The 19,985-nt window shown below is 49.8% G+C and overlaps 8 protein-coding genes across 8 annotated transcripts; 4 read left to right on the top strand and 4 right to left on the bottom strand.

Annotated features, from left to right (window-relative positions):
- Nucleotides 1-354: 354 nt before the first annotated feature.
- Nucleotides 355-983, bottom strand: ColSpa_05061 (mitochondrial import inner membrane translocase subunit tim17; the record flags this gene model as incomplete). Its single annotated transcript, XM_049271273.1, has 4 exons — nt 355-495; nt 550-603; nt 660-883; nt 941-983. 4 exons carry the CDS (start codon nt 981-983, stop codon nt 355-357), a joined length of 462 nt encoding a protein of 153 aa, XP_049127230.1.
- Nucleotides 984-2,431: 1,448 nt separating this feature from the next.
- Nucleotides 2,432-2,914, top strand: ColSpa_05060 (uncharacterized protein; the record flags this gene model as incomplete). The annotated part of the gene is made up of 1 exon (XM_049271272.1): nt 2,432-2,914. The coding sequence occupies one exon, from the start codon at nt 2,432-2,434 to the stop codon at nt 2,912-2,914; it is 483 nt and encodes a 160-aa protein (XP_049127229.1).
- Nucleotides 2,915-3,856: 942 nt separating this feature from the next.
- ColSpa_05059 (uncharacterized protein) lies at nt 3,857-5,067 on the bottom strand (the record flags this gene model as incomplete). Its single annotated transcript, XM_049271271.1, has 2 exons — nt 3,857-4,066; nt 4,168-5,067. The coding sequence occupies 2 exons, from the start codon at nt 5,065-5,067 to the stop codon at nt 3,857-3,859; spliced, it is 1,110 nt and encodes a 369-aa protein (XP_049127228.1).
- Nucleotides 5,068-6,083: 1,016 nt separating this feature from the next.
- ColSpa_05058 (uncharacterized protein) lies at nt 6,084-6,284 on the top strand (the record flags this gene model as incomplete). The annotated part of the gene is made up of 1 exon (XM_049271270.1): nt 6,084-6,284. One exon carries the CDS (start codon nt 6,084-6,086, stop codon nt 6,282-6,284), a length of 201 nt encoding a protein of 66 aa, XP_049127227.1.
- Nucleotides 6,285-8,089: 1,805 nt separating this feature from the next.
- ColSpa_05057 (FAD-dependent monooxygenase OpS4) lies at nt 8,090-9,020 on the top strand (the record flags this gene model as incomplete). Its single annotated transcript, XM_049271269.1, has 3 exons — nt 8,090-8,218; nt 8,296-8,647; nt 8,701-9,020. 3 exons carry the CDS (start codon nt 8,090-8,092, stop codon nt 9,018-9,020), a joined length of 801 nt encoding a protein of 266 aa, XP_049127226.1.
- Nucleotides 9,021-9,971: 951 nt separating this feature from the next.
- Nucleotides 9,972-11,556, bottom strand: ColSpa_05056 (efflux pump radE; the record flags this gene model as incomplete). Its single annotated transcript, XM_049271268.1, has 3 exons — nt 9,972-10,465; nt 10,529-11,322; nt 11,414-11,556. 3 exons carry the CDS (start codon nt 11,554-11,556, stop codon nt 9,972-9,974), a joined length of 1,431 nt encoding a protein of 476 aa, XP_049127225.1.
- A 2,135-nt stretch (nt 11,557-13,691) lies between these two features.
- Nucleotides 13,692-15,992, top strand: ColSpa_05055 (mechanosensitive ion channel protein Msy1; the record flags this gene model as incomplete). The annotated part of the gene is made up of 4 exons (XM_049271267.1): nt 13,692-13,975; nt 14,031-14,136; nt 14,194-14,980; nt 15,034-15,992. The coding sequence occupies 4 exons, from the start codon at nt 13,692-13,694 to the stop codon at nt 15,990-15,992; spliced, it is 2,136 nt and encodes a 711-aa protein (XP_049127224.1).
- Nucleotides 15,993-16,228: 236 nt separating this feature from the next.
- ColSpa_05054 (uncharacterized protein) lies at nt 16,229-17,513 on the bottom strand (the record flags this gene model as incomplete). Its single annotated transcript, XM_049271266.1, has 2 exons — nt 16,229-17,043; nt 17,087-17,513. 2 exons carry the CDS (start codon nt 17,511-17,513, stop codon nt 16,229-16,231), a joined length of 1,242 nt encoding a protein of 413 aa, XP_049127223.1.
- Between the last annotated feature and the right edge of the window lie 2,472 nt (nt 17,514-19,985).

Here is a 19,985-nt window from a genome sequence, read left to right as displayed (position 1 = left end):
TCTAATCATCCTTTGGGAGAGAAACGATAATGCCCTCCCTCCGTGTCCCCAGTCCCCGGTAACTGGAAAACTTTTATAGTACATGGAACGCCTCTTCCCGCCCTTGCCATATGCAGATTAAAAGAACGGCGTCGTTCGATTTCGGTAGTGAAAACAGAGTGAATCGGGGCCTCGCGGAAGGGAGCCGTCGAGCTGGATGAGTAGAGAGGGGTGGTGTGGTTTTGTTTCGTAGGCGGCCGCTGGATGCCGCTTTTCGGTAAATGGAATATTAAGAGACGCGATCGGTTCGTTTAAGCCAAGGCTCTCTCGTCCGAAGGCGGCGGCTGAGGCATCTAGAATGGTATTGTCAGCGTATTATCCTTCGAAGGTGGGCGTTCCTTCGGCCAAACTCACCTCCAGCTTCGTGCTTCCTGCAAACATCTTCTGGAAACCAATACCAACTCCTTCGATGACGGCGAGCAGGAGCGCGCAGCCAATGGCACCGTTGCGGGCGGCCTAGTTTTCTTGGTCAGTCGACACACTACGGAGTGGAATCTGATTCGTACGAACCTTGTATCCACCGCGAATAGCCAGAGCTCCTCCGGTGAAGAAACCGGCTGTGATCTAGTCTTATCGTCAGAACATCGTCAAACCAACAAAACTCCTACGGGGAAGCTTACGCTGTTCCAAGGATCCTCCTTTTGGCGAACTCCCTTAACGGCACAGTCGAACGTTGAGAACAAACCACCCCAGACTCCGAAGTTGCCGCCAAGAACGGGAGCGCGCATCTTGATGGCCGAGATGGCACCAATGCGGCGCTCGCCGTACGGGCTGTTCCTGTAGCCTTTGATTCCGTGCCAGATCGTGCCACCGATCGCGCCCATGGCGAACGCACCACCAAAGTCTATCCCTCACGTTAGCTTGCAGTCGTAGAGCGGTCCGCATCAAAGGTGACACCTACCATTGAGGATAACCCAAGGGCAGGGGTCGCGCGTGTGATCCATGGCGAATGTGTCGGGTTGTGTTTATCGGGTATTTGACAATGGAGGTCCTCGTGCGATTCGATACGGCACCTTTGATGTTCGTGGTGGACGTGCAGTCGAGGTGGCAGCGGTCGTGGGATTCCGGCGATGAAGGAGGTTTCTTGACGCGATTCGGGGATCAGCTTTGCGGCCGTGGCGGACGTGTATGCGATGGAGTGACGAACAGTCGAAATTTTTCGGTCGGCGGCTTTTCGGAAATTCCGTCTGTTCTTGTCGACGGCCCCTTATCTTATCGGCAGCTTCGGTGGCACCAGGTCGGGGAGCTCTCCACTATCGGAGATGCGGAGCTACCTCGTCATTGGCCCATAATAGAGGCCTGCTATCGTGGTAGGTACAGTACTTATCCAAGCCTACGTGCCTGGTTCTTCAAGTCGATTGTACATGGAAGAGTCATACTCAACTAGAATCAAGTATTCTTACTTTCTGGATGAGCCAAAATGGCGGAACAAACTTTCGAACCAACATCTTCAATCGAGGGTCATTCTCTTTCAAGAGCTAATTTCGACGATGTTCCAGCGATACAGACCATGATCAGAGCAGCATACTCCAAGTACATCGACCGCATCGGCAAGGAACCAGCTCCCATGAAAGTTAACTACAACGAACTCATCAAAACGCAGCTGGTTTACGTACTTCGGAACGACAAGAGTACTCAAGTAGTCGGCGCCATCATCTTGCGACGTGATCCCGTGGCGGAAGCATTGCACATAAACAACCTAGTCGTAGCCCCGGCGGCTCAGGGACGTGGCTATGGACGGGTTCTAATGAGATGTGCGGAGGACGTCGCAGGAGCATACCAATGCACAAATCTACAACTTTACACCAATGTAAAAATGTTCGAAAACCTCGTTTTGTATCCTAAAATGGGTTTCACCGAAACGGAAAGGAAGACAGACGATGGGTATGAGAGAGTTTATTTCCGCAAGGAGTTGGAGGGAAACAAAGCATAAGCACATAGTTTGGAGACTTGATCGCGTGTTATTAAACTAACTATTCGCCTTATGCGTGTGATACAGAGGCAAGCATGCCAGGGCTCTTAATGAACGAGAGATTTGCTCAAACGGGTTTAAAATACAGCCATGCCACTAAGACAGGTCACAATCGCACTTGCGAGAGGCAAAAAGGGAGCTAAGATACTTGAGCATATGTGTGGTGTAGGTACACGTGCGCTGGGTGGCCATGACCAATAAAGCCGAACCCCTCAAACCCACATTGCATCACAATCATCAATTGCATGTCCGGAGATCGACAACGTGCTTTCAACGTCTCTCACTACAGCCTACACCTACACAATGCAAAGTTTGTTGTCTTACTCATCGCTCTTAAGCAAAAAAGGGGAGGGAAGCAACGATCGCACTGAACTACCGGAAGATTCCACTACGGCCGCTGAGAACGATCAGGAAGACTCCATGTCCGAGTCTTCCTCGGCAACTTCGCCCCCTGTATCCACTCCTCCAGCCACAGCAGCTGCAGACGAAACCCTGGGAGATGGGCATGGTGACATCCCGTGGCCAGGTAACACTTTCCACATCATCGAGAAAACCACCTGCCGGGCAATCACCATTGTGGACGACAAGCCGGTGCTCTTGGATCTCAAGGGCGACCGCCACCCAAGCACACTATGGCATTGCGTCGAGAGGAACGGGTACTTTGGCTTTCAGAATCCGAGATCGGGACGATACATCGGCCACGATAGCGACACCAACATCCGCACCAGGCTTGAGATGCGTGGATGGGAGTTGTGGACGCCGCGGCAGCACCCTGAAGGGGGCTACCAACTCCTATCGCCGCTGTGGTCGGAAACGTTGATGGTGCTATGCGTTGCAGAGGACGGAATCGGTCTGGCTAGACGAAGCCATAGCACAACTCTGTGGGAGTTCATCCGGGTGTGATACGGTCAACACGAGAATCTACGCCAAGTTTGTAAGATGGAATGATTAGCTTGACAATTTACTTGTCAATTAGTCCAAAAAGCAAGGGCTGCAATGGCCACTCATGGTGCATATGGACTGGAAACCATGAAGGCTACCCCTGCACATGCTGCGAATAGCCGGAAGTCATGATCAGCCTGCACGGTGAATCAATCCCCGTGCGTTGTCTAGAAAACGTATTTCGATCTCATTGTTTAGATAGTTATCTGGAATTGTCGATCGTAAACTATTACGGCATAAACCTTCGGTATGAACCAACTAATCTCCTGAATCTCTCTCAAACTTAACATCGATTGGATATCAAAGGACCATTAGTCTTGTAACTTGCCGGGGCTACCCACCACTTCCTTCAGCCTATCCTCAAGGCTCGGGCTGCCAGTTGCAGGAAATTTGCACAATATTCGGGGCAAGAATGTCTGTTCCACATTAAGACTTCTTCCACACTTGAGCTTCTTGTCCGCTCGCGGATCCCTTTCACAGGTGAATTCAGGTACGCCTTCGCAAGAGAGCTTTCCCCAAGCTCCGGGTCCATTTTCTCCTTTGTATCTGCAGTGTTTCCGGTCGAAAGGAAACTCTGCCGTCTCTATGGTGGGAGGCCATGGATCGCTATCGAGCGACAGGTGCTTTTCGAGGAACTTCCATCCCTTCGGCTGCTGGCCGCAAGGATCAAAAGTCGCGTCGTCCGCCTTCACAGCTAACATCAGCCATGCACCTTGGTAGGCGGACTTCCCGTCATCATCGGGTGTGATCGTCTCTACATAGTAGATGCCAACAGCCTTTGAGGGGGGTGAACTGGATGGCTTTGCTGCAGGTGGCTTGCTGAAAATCGTTGTGGTTCTTATCACTTCTTTCGGAGACGAGGAAGCTCTTGTGATGGATGGCGTCGTTGTTTGAAAAGATGTTCTAGACGCCGTGGTGGAGATAATCGTTGATGCCTGCAGAGATGTGGTGTTCGTATAGATTGCAGAGAGAGATGAACCGCTTCTGGAAGAGATGGATCTTTCCGAAGCAGATGTTGACGAAAGCGTGACGGTGACTGATTCGATGGTCTGCAATGAGGACATCGTATGGCTGCTGGATAAGGAAGGGTTTGGATTTGCTTGTGTAGTAGACCTGTTGTTGTGAGTTTGGGAAACAGGAGAAGAGGCTAGACCTCCTACGGACGTAGGAGATCCTGATGGTTGGACTTTGCTTCTGATAGGAAGCTTGCAAACCTGCCCCTGCCTTCGCGTAAGCTCCTGGTTGTTCCCAGGCGATGAGAACACCTGGTTCTGCGTTGGCGCCCATCTGTCCGTTCGGCTGCCGACTGGTTGTCCCTCAATCCACAACCGCCACTCGGCCATGTCTCCGCAAGTCATTGCGGGCTGGTATTGGAGAAGAATCTTTACCCTGACGGTTGCCATCTGCTGATATTTAATGTAATCTTCAAGTTCAAACACGTTTCCGTAGTCGTCGGTCACCATCCTCTCGCTCACCCACGTCCCCATATGTTCCAGTTTTGGGACAACTGGGTTGTAGTCCACCACCTCCATGGGTATGTTACCGAATTCATCTGCCAAAACTCTCTTCAATCTAACAATCTTGTCTGGATATCTGACTGTACCCTGCTGGTAATTGATGTCATTCAGAATCTCGTGTGGAATGGCCTGGTTGTTTGCGTCCCTATATGGGCTAAGACTCTGCAATTTTCGTGGTGTGACAATGAAAGCTCGCATGTTCAAGCTTGCAGGTGTTTGATCGACAACAGAATCGTCATCGAACATAACTCCCGCTTCGCCAAACTCTGGCTTATCTTTCATGTCCTTGAGGCCATATTCGTACTTCTCGTAATATGGGTCGCTGCGAGGAAGTCCATAAGGCATCTCGTTCTGAATCAGCGTCTCCCACTGGTCGATTTCAGGATGAAGATTCTCAAAAACAGTTTGCCAGATGTGGCTCACCCACGCGCCACGGCGAGAAACCAGAATGATGGAGGTACAGCCATATAGCCCTTCGAGCCCGACTGCTTCGACGTTGCTTTTGAAGGTGATCCATTCGGCACTTATGCCTCCACCAAGGTGATGGTCAACAAGTTTTGGTTTGTATCTTGGCTCTGACACAGTGCCTCCAAACATTTCGTCGAGTTGACTATAAATGAACTCTTCTTGGGTTCGGTGGTCGCTAGGGTCGGGTCACTTTCCAACGGCAGGGTCTCCACGTTTTTCAAGATCCTGGGTAACAGGAATCTCGAGCCTCTTGTTCTTTGTAGAACAGAACCGACCTCCGCACTTCCCAGGGGCACATAGCGGGATGATTGGCGTCGGAGTCTGGGTTGCTGTCACAGTCATCACTGAGCCTAGAAGGCTGCATACGGTGGCCGTTGTGTAGGCGCTGGTTGAACAGACCGTGCTGGCACTTTTACCTGTACAAAAGAACTCAAACCAGCAATGTTCTAACTTAACTCCTCAGAGACCCTTTCTTACTTGGTACCACAGAGCAAAATACGCTTCTTTGAGTGGCAGTGATGGTCACAGTGCAAGACGATGAAGAGGTCGAGGTTGTTGTCGATTGCTTCTTCGAATTCTTCGAAGTTTTGGATTTTTGGGGCTCGGGGGTGGGTTTGTTGTCATTGTTGTTGTCGTCGTCGTTGCTATCTCCATTTTCCTCTTTTTCATCCTTGTTCTCTTCTTCCTTAGATGGACATTTGCCAATCTTCAACCCGAAAAGCTGAATGCAAAATTCTGGAACGTCGATCTTGATATTTGGCGGGAAGTGGATATAACAGCCGAAACAAATCTTTGGGGGACCAGAAAAGGGAATGATGACTGAATTCAGTTTTTCATTAGCATAATCGTTGAGGGGATTCGGTTGAAACTTACTTGGGACGATTGTAGACTGGTCACTTCCTGGAGAAGTGGTCGTGATGTACCTTGGAGAGGTATAAGTAACACTTTCGAGGGTCAGAAAGTTTGCCCCTGACGGCAGGGTAGTCCAGACCACGTATGGTGGATCAGTCGTAGTGAGAGAACCACTTGAGCCCACAGACGTTTTGGGTGTTGAATTTGAAGTGAGAGTGCTCAAACTCGTTGGGACGTTGGTAATACCGCTGGTGACTATCAGAAGAGTTCTGTCATCGATAGACGAGGCAGTAATGCTATATGTCATTGACGACGATGACGAGGATTGTCCCAAGGAACCAATGAGCGGGGATGTTGACGAGGGTTTCAACGTCGACATCGAAGGAGTTGCTAATGATGCTGATACCGAAATTGACGACAAGTTTTTCAATACAGTCGTTGGCAAGGTTGTCGACAAGACCGCCGGCAGCGATGTTGATAGAGAGGTAGTTTGAATCGATTCAACTTCAGAAACAGCTTTAGTATTGTTGGTTCTACCACTGGGGATGCCAAGAGTGCTGCCTGCCCTCGACGTGGTTGCACGTTTCGTAAGAGCTGGAGTTGATAAGGTGTTTCTAGTCTGTATATTTGTCTATCCAACTAAGTTAGTTAACTCAGATGCTTGGCTCGGGCTTTCTTGTGGCCTACAGTCGTGGCATCTGACCATTGGGTAGTTTCTGACATGCTGCAAGAACCAACTCCATTTCGGCACGATGTCTGGGGTCCTCGACTCCAGGTAGTGGTGTTTTCGAAACGGGGGCATGTCGAAGTTGGTCTGTTTGATGTTTTGTATCTGCGAAAGGCAAGAAATTCGCAAAGGCCTCGATGGAAAGCAATAGGATGAGCAACAGCTTGTTCATGTTGAGAAAGACCCAAGCACAGCTTTATCTTTACCGAGAGGTGGGCTAGTACGAGAAGCTGCAAAGAAAGTAAGGCTGATGAGCTGAGTGACAAGAGATTTTCTTTAGTCATGAAAAAGCATCCTAAAAGTAAGACTTTGTAAAGATATTTGTTGTTATATTCAATCCACTGGGAATCTGCGTAGTCAAGTGGCAAGTTGTCACAATTTATCATTTTATGAAGCAATGAAGTCAAGACATGTGCCGCTGCGCCTACGTCTTCTGAAATTGAGAGTTACACAGATTTGATTGAAAGACGAGTCGATTGCCAAATACTAATGCAACTCTAGACTCCTCAAGAGATGCTCATTGCTCGTTTATCGCAAACGAAATATACCTTGGAGTAAAACCCACTTTGCACGATATCGAGTTTTGGACGTCTTGAAACACTGTTCATGCAGTCCATTTACAATAAACCATCCTTTCTTTGTGTCAACGAATGGACTGATGCAGGCTTGGAAAGATGCAAAAGGCTGTTGCGTGGCTCGCATTATGTTTGCAATACCCAGTTTGGCCCCCTTGCAGAAGCAAATTGTTTGTTGCGTTTTTATTACCCCTTCCGAGTACTACAAAACACTATCAGGCAAAATTGCACAAGCATGTATTTTCCGAGCGTCAACCTCATGTTTGTTCCCAGCCAGTGTGAGTAATGCGTCTAATTCATTGATAGTATCATGTTTATGAATGACACCCAGCCACATTCGAAGGGAATGGCAAACAATAGTGTCGGTGGGACTACTGGGACGCTGAAACGGAGCGCATTAGATGATAGTCGAAACCTGCTTACAGATTGCAGCGGTTGGAAAGTAGATGCTTTTGAAAGCCAATTCATACAAAATACACAATCTCGAATATGCAAATATGTGCTTGTGACTTATGCAATGATCATGCAGTCGAAGCAGGTGTGTATGATCGTGGTGTTTCGATGATGAAGTCGAAGTCCCACTCTCCAAATTTCTCGAGTCTACCTTACTTAAACCAAACAGGCCTCTGCTGCGGTAATGATCATATCGCTGGTAGTGATGCACACAAGAAAGTACCCCAGGTCCGAATACGAAAATCCCCCAAAACAACGTTTGATATAGCTTCGAGCACTGCTAGACCAATGTTCATTATTTAGCCAATAATCAAGTGGCACAACCTGTGACTGGAGCCACCAAATAATGCACAGAGCAGTTTTCTGTGCTGACCGGCCTGGCATGGTTTGGTGGGGTTCGCCTACCGCGGGGTAGCGTGGATGCGAACCAGGATATCTTGCATGATGCACCTCAGGAAGGCGGCTTGTAGCTCCAATGCTTTGAACCATTTCCCTCATACCTCATGTTCCTAATCCCCCTCATTCACATTCAGCCAACCCCACCATGGACACTCGTTCAAACTTGAAAGTCATCATTGTGGGTGCGGGCATCGGAGGCCTGACTTGCGCCATCGCTTGTCGAAAAGAGGGTTTCGAGGTTGTGGTTCTCGAGAGTGCCAGCAGAATCGTTCCGGTAGGCTTAACAAGATTATCGCAATGCTTTGATTCATGGTCTACGAAATGCACACCATGTCTGACTTCTCGTTGTAGATGGGTGCGGGCATCCAGGTACCACCCAACGGCACGAAAGTTGCACGGCAGTTGGGGTTTCTGGACAGGCTACGCAAGGTAGCAGTCACGGTTGATGGGGTTGAGCTCCGCAGATATGAGGACGGCAAGAAGCTGTGCGAAATTACCGAGGCACAGTGTCGGGCAGTATACGGCGATCCTTGGATGGTCGCCCATAGAGCCGATTTCCATAACGTGTTGTGGCGGACATGTCAAGAGCTGGGCGTGAGCCTTAACTTGAACATGGAAGTCGAGAGAATTGATTTCGATAACAACACAGTGTACATGGAAGACGGCGATGAGATTTCTGGAGATCTCATTGTCGGGGCTGATGGTAAGCTTGCTCTAATGATGGGTCACGAGAAGGGGCGTTCCTGACATGAGCAGGTCCTCAATCCGTATGCCGCGCTCAACTCAGTGGGAAGCCTTCGCCTCTGATTGAGACTGGCGATGTCGCTTATAGGGCGGTGTTCCCAGTCGAGCAACTCATGGCTCTGGGTGACCCTCAGATCAATGATCTCTGCGCGCAGAACCGGGTTGTGATGTGGCTGGGCCCCAATCAACACACTATTTTCTACCCTGTCAGAGGAGGGCGACAGATCAATCTCATTTTGATCCGGCAAAACTACCAGGAACACGAGCACCCACACACGGGAAGTGATGTGGCAGAGATGAGAGACTGCTACGCCGGTTGGGATGAGACGTAAGTCTGTTTGTCTTTGGCTGCAACCTTCCACAATATGGTTAGCTTCAAAGGGAACAAAAACTGAGAAAATTGGTACTTAGTTTTGGTTATACGGGTGCTGACGGTCCATAGACTGAGAAAGATCATGTCTTCGGTACTGCAAGTTCAAAAGTGGAAGATCCGTACACCCCCAAGGGTGGACTCAGGAAGCAGAGTATACCGAACTCCATTCTACTACCTTTCCATCAGAGAAACTCACCGATAGTAGGACTGTTTTGCTCTCCTTGGAGATGCCTGCCACTCAAACCTCCCGTACCAAGTACAAGGAGCAGCCATGGCCATGGAAGACGGTATCTTTCTAGCTAAACTACTCGGCCTGGCGAATGAACAAGTGCAAGGTAAATATGTGGAAGAGAAAGCAATGAGGCCGGATCACTCGGAGGTACAATTAGGGGACAAGTATATGGGAGAAACTGAGCTCAAGAAGTTGGTTCCCACCGTGCTTGAAAAATACGGAGTGGTCCGAGGAACGCGGGCATCTGATGCGCTACTTGGCGAGGGTCATACGGAGCCTCTGCGGAAATGGTTCCATGTACCAGATGGACCGGAGCAAGAAGCTCGGGATGCCAAGTTGGCAGCTTTTGATATTGAGAACAAATCATCCTACGAAGTGTGGCATTGGTATTGCCATTCAATACTTGGGTATGACGCGGTTCATGAAGCCTATGAGGTTGCCAATGCCGACTTGAGTATCACTTAGAATCTTTTACGCACTTGCATTGGATACATGCCTGGCAAACACGCTGCTGCATTCTATCTACAATACAATTAACTACTGCCAGTGGATGACGCCGCTGGTGAACCAAAGGATTAATAACCCTGTGATCTATACTCATGACACTAAATGATTAGCTTTTCCGGTCTCCATTAACGCTCAATGATGGTTTTCATGAAGTCATGAACTCGTAAAGTCTCAGGCATCTCTCGTATACTCAGACTTTTGGCGCCAGACGTGGCCGTATCTCATAACAAGCACCGGGATGGGCGCCAGACAAATGCTAAAGGCACCGAGCATCGTGAACCCCCAGCCGTAGCCGAATGTCTGCACCATGGGCCCGCTGGCCAAGGGCAGGAAGGTGCCGGCAAGGCATCGCGTCACGATAACCCCGGTCATCGCGGAAGCGGAATACACACCAGCGGCGTCGACCACATAGGCTGAAAGCGGCAAGGAGGCCATCAAAAGGGTAAAGCCGAGCATTGCTACCGACAGCAGTAGGAAGCCGACGGGGAGATGCAACTGGGCGATCCAGCCATATGCGGTGATGGAAAGAGGCAGGGTAAAGGCTCCAACGATAACCAGTGGGAGGCGGTACTCGGGGCGTCCTACAGGGTCGTTACCGCGAAGCTTTACGTAGATCCTGTCCAGACTGAAATTGCTGACCAGAACACTGATGAAGGAACCAACGCCTAGGCTTTGTTAGTCATCGACTCGTCGCCAAGCCTGACATGTTTTGCACATTGAAAACTTACTAAAGGACATGAACGAAAGACCGGTGAGCGCGGGCGAGAAACCGTACACCTCCTGGAGAATGACGGGCAAACTGATGGACATGACATAGAAGTAGGCGAACGTGATGCAGCCAAAGAACGAAAGCCCCATCAGAACGTTGGATCTGAACAACACCAGGAAAGGTCGTTTAATAGACTCCCAGAGCTTCAGCATGCTTTTGTGGTCGTCGACACCCGCCGGGTGCAGCGGCGCCCCATGTTCGTCGGCCTGATTCGCCGCGCGGCGTCTCAGGATAGTCATCTTGTACGTCTCCCTGAAGCAAGTGAGGAACAGCAGCTCGCACACGGTAGCCAAACCAGCGCTCATCCACAGAACCTGCCTCCATCCCAGCGTCTGTGCAATGGTGCCGCTAATCATCGGACCGACAGCGCCGCCGATGAGGGGAGCGAGCGAGACCATGCTCATGGCGGAGCCACGGTTGTCCGGGACGAACATGTCACCGATGATGGCCGGATTCAGTACATTGGAGGCAACGGCGAGACCGGTAAGGCAGCGGGCGCTGATGAGGAGCGGGGTACTCGTGCTGAGGGCGGCGAGGACGGTAGCCGTGATGAAAAGGATGTTGGCGGCGTTCATGACGGGGTAGCGGCCGTAAATCTCAGACAGGGGCGCGATGAGGAGAGGTCCCGCGGCCTCGCCCAGCTCCCAAATGGTGACGAGCAAGGCGCTCGCGGGGGAGTTTGGGCCTTCACTCGGGTCCAAATCCTCAATGATGTGCGCGGCGACCGGCACTACCGAGATACATGTGAAAGTTCTGTAAGTGGGTTAGCTGGGGGTTTGCTCATGAGATTCCAATGAGGATGATCGACGTACACAGTGAAAGCCGTGAGGGCCAGCAGACCAACAATAGTCCACTTGAAGGGTGTCGGCCACTCTCTGGGTTCTCAGGGTCGCCGCTGGGATCAAAGTCAAGCAAATGTTTGGAGAGGTCCTCCTCGCAGAGAGGGTCTTCCACAAGCAACGGCTGTTCCTCTGGCATGGTCGTCATGATTTTCTTCTGAGCGGAGGTTGCTGGTAGACAGGCACAGACAGGATTGGATGTTCTGTCAAAAATGGAACAGCAACAACGGCGGCGGCGGCAGCAGAGCAGCGAGCCATTGAAGGAACCAGCAAGCGCCTGTTGCGTGCTCGCCCCACGCCTTTTGTCATCCTCTTGAACGGGAAAGAAAAAAAATTCGATGGCCGGGGTGGGTGGCAACAGTGGGGCCGATACTGACCGTCCCACATCACATCCGCTAACGTGCAACTAGGCCGTGGATTGGTGCCGCTTCAACTCAGTATATTGTTGCAAGACACGATGCAACTTTGGTGTCCGCAACTCCGTAGCATCACTGTTGCTTTTAATCCTTCTACCCGCAAACAACGGAAGTGAATGGTGAGAGATAAGACTCGGGGTTCAAGGTCCGGTCGGATTCCGCTGACATTTGATCATTGCATCTCGCTGCAGCCCGCCGTTGATTGGCTACGGAGATCACCGTACGAACCTTGATTTCGGGACAGTGTGGGGTCGGCGCTCCGAGTCGCTCACTCCGGCCGGCGCGGTGGTATCGGTCTGCGTCGGTTCACGGTCTTGACGTTTGACACGCCTTTTCCTTGACAGCTGGCCCCACCATAAGGCGTATACCACATGGCCAGAATGTGTGGCCATCTTGTCGCATGAAACACCAGTTATTTGATCTAGACGCAGTAGTTAACGGCAATGTCAATTTCGCAAGGGTTTTCGCTGAATATGATTTACTGGGGACTGGGTGTGAAGCAGACTCTGCTGATACAGCAACATTCTGCAAGAAACCAGTAAATAATGAACATTTCCGAAACATCAGACAATAAAAGCAGTCTCGGAAAACCTCAAGAGAACGAATGGTTTGACGCAGCCAAAGTGCACGCAGAAAGTATTGGGGGTTCGAACAAGCCTTCCACTTTCCACACCTGGTTAGTTTAGTGCATTCAGGTCAATTCGTTGCAACGCTGGGTGCCTCTGAAAACAAGTTGCGGACGCATCTGAGGAGAACCAACCACTAAATGTCATTAAAACGAGCGGACATTTGGTTCGAAAATATGAATGCATAAACATTGCAGTTTCCCAATCGTAGATCCTTGAGGGTTGGCCAAAAAGCACAAAGCGCCGAATCCGACGTTTTCTCTGCGAGTTGGTCAAGGAGTCATCATGTCCAGTTGAGAACGAATTCAGGAAGACTTGGGTTTCAGTGGACTCTAAGGACAAGAAATTGCATGAAAATTTTCAATATCTGAAAAACCTTTGATTAGCACAGGAGAGTCAATGCCGTTGCATTTTTGAAGATCGGTAAGTATGATACCGCTTTGGTATGCGATATGGCGTTTCGTTCCACAGCCTGAGACCAGCCCGTCCTTCAGCCCTACGCCACCGACAGCAGCCTGTCTTGAGCACATGCATGGCGTTTAGCGGAAATCGGATTTTTCGCCTGGAATTGGTTCCGTGAGGGAGTAGATGGATCAGCACTAGTGACTAGTTTCGGCGTAGCATCGCTCCAAGGCTTGATCGTGCGACAATAGATTCAGTTCTCATCACCGTACTATGTAGGCAACAACTTGAAATCCATTTCGTCTGTGGTAGTTCTTGAACCTGAAGCCTCAATTTTCTGGGCAGACGAATTTCCCCCAGCAGAGTCTTATTTGGTGGCTTGTGTCGAAACATGAGTGCGGGAAGCTCCTCAACCTGAGGCTTACCTTTAGTTGAGGCTTGGCCCAACGGCGAGGACATAAGATCATAGCTATATTCCAATTTTGATGGTCACACCCAAACACTTTATTTACTCAGCTGATGAATTCTTCGGTTAGGAACACATAATGGATCAGACTTTTAGAGACAGCATGTCACCGACCTATCGAATGCAGGCCCCCGACAACCAGCCTGAGCCCATTTTGCCATTGACTCAGCCCCCTCCTCTAGGTTCGACTTCTCAATCTCTAAACAATGGGGCATACAGTCCATACGTGCCCTCGAAAACTGAGCCATTCTCAACCCAAGATTATATGGTCAAAGGTTGGGCGGAATCCAGAACATATCAGTCTGTACCAGGGTCTCTGGAAGCCGCTAGTCGTAATGACTATCAAGGCACTCCACATGACTCTCCACAACACATGCCACCCATCATCTTGGCTCACCATCGACGGACGCTGTTTTGGTGGGCTTTTCGGTATGCGACCGTTGTAATCGTCATCTTCGTGGCATTCCTCGTACCACTCATCACTTTGGGTAATGATGCCGACGTCGAGGATGACAACATAGCCAGCAGCGTTGCATCGAAGCAACACAACGACCTCTTGTTCTACATCTGTCTGTGGCTAGAAGTCACTTGGGTAGGGGCTGTTGGCTCCGATCTCCTCGGACTGGGACTTCCTTATCTCTTCAGATTTGTTGCAAGGTATGTTGCTGAGCTGGCAAGTATCCATCACTGTAAGCATTTCTAACCAGCTTAGATATACCAACTCAGCCCATCAGAGATATTGGAGAGTCTTGAAGTTTATGCGACGGCCAATTGCATTCCTTGGAACCACCATTGTGACATACATCTTCTTTGCCGCTGTAAGTATGAAAAAGCTTTGTATTGCGTCCGAGTCTAATGCTTGTTTGGGTTGATAGTGTATTAACGAAAACCCGCTTTTGGCTGTCAACATCAATAAAGCCCCAGACGAATTTGCTTGGGACGATGTGGTCGCCGATGTTCTGCAACAGTTGACTCTTTGGGTCTGCTTCTACTTGTTGGAGAAGGTCATGATATGCTACATCGCGATCCATTATCACTATCGAGGCAACAACGTCAAACTCACCCGCACCAAGGATCTACAAAATGCCCTCATTACACTGTACGACGCTTCAGTCTTTCTGCACCCACCTCACGGAGGGCTCTTTGCCAAGGAGGATATGGTGATTGCCAACGCCAAAGGTGAGGCCAATCCCTCGGGTCGAGTCAGGGTTTCTAGCTACCTCGCTCGATTGGGTATTGATGGATATAAAATGACTAGCCTTTTTGGCAATTTCATTTCTGCCGAGCCCAACGCCCACTGGTTACGTCCAGCAAGTACTTACTCAGTGATCGAGCGTTGCTGGGCGAGCCCGGTCTCGGCTGCGGCATTGGCAAGACGCATTTGGTTGTCTCTTGTTGCCAAAGACAGAACAGGCCTCACGGTCGATGACATAATCGAAGTTCTCGGCCCCCATCGCAAAGACGAGGCAACCCGGATTCTCAAGACGTTGAATGAAAACAACAGCCCTGATATCCGCATTGAAGAATTCACTGGAATAGTCACCGAAGGCGGTAAGTCCCGTCACGATATCTACCGCAACATGAACAACATGGACCACTGTATCAACACGTTCGACTGGTTCTGCCTTCTAATTCTTGCCGCCGTTATGACGTTTTTCATCAGTAGGTCATGCATGATACGTTCCTCCGTAGACGCCATACTAATCCATTCCAAGTGGTCGCATATGTGCCAGCCATCAAGCAGATCCAAGCAATCCTCCAGAGTCTCGCCATTGGTCTTTCGTTTGCTGTTGGCCGAACGTTTCACCATCTCCTCGTAGGAATCGTTTTCGTCTTCTTCGATCATCCTTACGACATCGGAGACGTGGTAAGCGTCTACAACATGGGCTCAACTGCTAGCACCACATGCGTTGTCAAACGACAGTCGCTCTTGTACACTGTCTTTCGACGGCTCGATAACGGCTGCGACCTCCAAATCTCCAACGATCGGCTGTCGCAAAAGAGACTTGAGAACTTTTCAAGGTCCGGCATCAATCGTCAGGGCATCACCATGCTTGTGGATTTCACCACCAGCTTCAAGGACATCGTCCGTCTTCGCACACTATTGGAGGAGTTCCTCGCTGAAAACTCGAGGGATTATGTGCCGGATAGTTTGGGCCTGAACGTGGTCAACCTCCACGAACTCAACAAAATGGAGCTTCGGTTGGCTTTTAATCATCGGAACAACTGGTCTGACGACAAGCTCCGTGCTCAGAGAAGCAACAGGTTTCACTGCGCTTTGGTGGCAGCTTGCAGAGCCATTCCACTTTACAAGCCTGGTGGGATGGCACCAAAGTCGGGTGAGAACGGCAATCCAATGTACACCGTCCAACTCGACACCACTACGGAGCTAAAGGAAAACATCAAGAAAGAGAAGGATCGACGGCAAGGCCTGCGCTGGGATGATCCCAAGATGGACACTCAATGCAACACAGATCCTAGCACGAGTGAAGAGGAAGCGATGAAGGCCGAAGAGGCCGAGAAGATGAGACTAGCCAAGTCGATGGAGAAGGATGCCTTTATCAGGTTTGCACGACTTCCGGCTACCTCTGGGCGAGCAGGTGTCAGTACTGCGATCGAGGTTCCGGCCACGGCGACGGGATTGCGGCAGACTACAAGACTAGGCGTCCAGTGAAACGAAGACACTTTTGCGAAAGTATGTCACTTAACTGAATAGTAAGCTTCGGATGCCACGTAGGTGCAGGAAAGAGTGGTTTTGCTTGGTTAGGGTAGATTATCGTCCCAAAAGTTCGCATCTTAATTCGGAGAAAAATAGACCTATTACTCAATCTGAGTAATTTGAAATGTGTTGCGCACAAGACTTGAATTATCCTCTTCGACTGATGTCCCAACCTTTCGCTTCTTGCATACTCACAAGTAGAATTGCTCAATGACCAACTGCTCGTGAGTAACATCGTCAGCGATAGTGCCCGCTTCATCGATGGTGTCCTTGAAGCCGTTGAGCTTTTGGACCTCAACTTCTTCCTCGAACTCTGCACCGTCCGACCCATCTGCTTCCACAATATAAGATTTTTCTTTGTCGAAGATTTCCTCTACGGATGCTTCCAGAAGACGACCTATGAGCATTTTGTGATCGCAATCTTCCTTCATCATTTCCTCAATCAGCCCCTTTTCCTGCTTATCGAGCTCTTCTCGCTGACGGCGAATGGCCTCGAGCTGCGTAATCGCACGATCCTCCAGTATATTCTTGGTCATTTCCATTGTCTTGATCTTCTTGTCAACCTGCGATGCCAGCTCGTCCAGTTGCACAGCACAGGTATGGTCTTGCAGTGTCTCTGCCAGCTTCAAGGCCGCTTTCAGCATTTGGCTGATCCCACGAGCCGGCGTGGGAAGCCTGTGAACGGCTGTGTGACGCAACTCATGGGTTGAGAACAGGACCTCCGTAACGGGTGCGCTAAGAGGAGCGATTGCGTGCGAAGGAAGCCTTGACATTTGTTTGTTGAATATACTCGACCATTTTGTTAGTTCAACCGCTGAGGCGCAGTCCCAGCCCTTTTGTTGAATGGCATCTGGAAACCATCGACTTGCGAAGTCGAAGCAGCACTCTTCCAAGGCCTTCTGAGCGTTCGTCAAGATTGCATGCTGCGTGCTGTATGTGAGGTATGACGGATAGAGTGACGGGACGATGGGATGCAGTAGGAATGGTGGTGTTGTGACAGCTGAATCTTCATTAGTTTTTCACTAGAAGTATGGATAACTCTGACGGACCTTTATCGTTCTGACCAGGTTCAACTGGGTGTCTTTTGTCACCTTCCGTAGGGTCAACGACCGCGGCGAGCCCGTGATCCTCGTCCTCGGAATGAGTCATATCCACCAATGCATTTGCAACTGATTTCGCTGCGTCGGCTTCCGATGCCTCTCGCTGTGCATCGCGTCGCGGGGAGGTACGGAAGAGATCGGGAAACATAAGCATGGCTTGAAGATCGGATTCAAAGACCCGATTCTCCAACAAAAACTGGGCAATAATAACAAGCTTCTCCTCGCCCATCCCTTCGAAAAGAGGTTGAAGAGAACTTTTGTTCTTGACGAGGACCTTGCGGACCCGTTTCTTTTGTCGTAATTGCGCACCATCGCCGCTGAACAACGCTCTGCACATGCGATAGACTTGCTGACGCTCCTCCGTAGTGTGGGCCATTTCGAAGAAAGATGATATCAGAGCTCGAAGCGAAAAAATCAAAACTTCTTGAAACCTTATCGTTGGAGGACGAACACACCAGGGGTTTTATACTGACTACGTCCATAATGCCATGACTGCAGGCCCCTTGCTGGTGATGGTCGGCCTCCCGCAGCGGCCGTCCCAACGTACGATTACAACACCAACACCAACAGCGACACCTGGAATAGGCGCCAATGCATGGGGCTCGCTGATTCGCAGCCGTGAAACATCCTTGCTCTGGGTTTTGAGACACATGAACAAGAGTCTCCTCACAATGCAATGGGTTGCTTCGGTTGTAATGTTTTTGAAAATCAAGATGCTAACCTTTGCATAAGATCTATCACAAGTTTTTCATCGCACCTGCGCGAGCCAAGGATGTTTTTAGCGTAAGGCACGCAAAGTGCCGCTAGCTACTATAACGATCAAACAAACACAGGGCTCATGCTTGTCCCTGTCGACCAAAAGTCCGATCGTAGGTGTCGCGGAATCGCTTTTTTTACACAGCCTGTGAGTCTGTCTATAGACGTTGAGGCTGGCGGCCAATAATTAGTTATTCGTTGAGCCAAAATAGTCGTATGGGCTACAAGATACCCCAGCAGGAATACTGCCTCTTTTATGTACTTCAAGTCGCCAAAATTGCGAGTATTCAGAGTGAAAACCGACAAATTGTTTTGAACCCGTAAAGTAACCAAACGCCATAGGCCAAAGGCAAAAGAGCTGATCCAGTTGGATGTTTAGTTAACTACATGATGAAACTCATACGGTTCAACAATGCAACCTTGCAATCAAGTTTCCTTCCAGAGAACTGGGACGATAGACGCCAAGCGACCAAGTTGGAAAAGACTTTACAATCGTAGATTGCGTCTGCCAGACGTTAATTGATGTTCATTGTAGTATACACAAACCGGTAGGGCAGCTTACGTGCAGGATTCGCAAAAGTCCAAGCAGAGGGCCACTCGAAGTTCATCAGTTTACGACCAGTTTTTCGCATGAGGACTTTGGCAGGTTGTTCATAGTAAACAGTGTCGTGCTCATGCGTGTATGCGTGTGATAAGCGTGCGTGGCGGCCAATACTTATTGCGAGAGATTGTTTAGTTGTTCTTGTTGTGCCGAAGGAGATACCGCAGTGTGATAAGAGAGTAGCCCCACTTGTGGTTGCGTGCCTTGATGCTGGCGGTCGGGGGGGTGGTAACGGACGCGGTGGCATCATGACAGGCCGTAGAATACGGGCTCCGAGACGTGGTGCTGTTGCTCTCATATTGGCTAGTGTTTGCAGTCGTGATGTTTTGATTCCCCGAGAAGGTAAGCTACATGCTGCAGTGTGCGGCTGGCGTTGTTATATATAATTTGAGTCTCCAATAGGGCGGTATCTTTGCTGTCCGATCTGGTTTTCGTGTCGGAAGAATGGGGGGGGCTGTGAGCAGAGAGGCGGTGTCGATACATAGCTAGAGCGACCAGTCAGCAGAAAGGTCACCACATAGGAGGCCTGCCGATGTTCAGCTTTATGCCATTGCCGAGCTCCGCCTCATGCAGCCCTGCATTAGGCCATCAGCACAGCAAATCTGTCTTAAGTCATGAGCTCTGGATCTCACCTAACTCAAATGAACTTGCACAAATCATCGCACATTTTCGATGTTCGGGCTTCTCTAAGACCGTGTTTTGCAAACAAATCTTGGACCTCAACGTTCGTTCTCACCACGTACATGACCCAAATTTCATCTCTACCCCAAAAGCCCGTCAATTTGACACACTGAAATGCCAGTTCAATGTCGCCATCACCATCCTTGATGCATATCGACGTCATTCAAACGGCGCAACTCACTGACGGGGTAAAGTCACCTCGGTCAAGCCGGTCTCCAGAAGAGGCTTGGGTTATACCCACGATAGAAGAGCGACAACTGAAACCATGGAAATATTCAGGATATAATGTCTTCTCCCGCTTACTGGCTTCGGACCAAGACTTCCTCATTGTCCGTCGATTCGGTCACATTCATGCACGGCTTCTTCTCTGGCTGCAAGATTCAGTGGCCAGGTTGGAAGAAGAATTAGACCGTATTGACCGACAGTGCAGTGACGGTGCTGGGCCAGATTTCAACAATGGTTCTTTCAGGGAAGAGCCAATTAAGCGACGGGCAAAAATACTTTGTGAGCTCCATAAAGCCCTGCAAGACTATGGTAAAGAATCCAATCATTTCAAATATTACTTGCAGAACGTCAATTTAATAACGATAGATGAGCATGTTTTGAGGTGCTCGCAACTGTCTAGCCTGCCCAAGGCTCAGAGAAGAGATGTTGAAAATATTGAGAACTGGTTCTTCGCCAACCCGGGAGCTATTGACCAGTCGGAGTCCTCATTCGTCGACCAGAAGGACGATCTGATTTCGATAGTCCCCAAAACCAAAAGCCCACTGCGGCGAGCACTAGAGCGAGTCTCCGGTTTTGACCTCAGTC

This window comes from Colletotrichum spaethianum (assembly GCF_022836535.1).
Source record: "Colletotrichum spaethianum MAFF 239500 DNA, contig11, whole genome shotgun sequence".
NCBI lineage: Eukaryota > Fungi > Ascomycota > Sordariomycetes > Glomerellales > Glomerellaceae > Colletotrichum > Colletotrichum spaethianum.
Note: the sequence above shows the minus strand (reverse complement) of the source record. Positions and strands in the feature narration are given on the sequence as shown.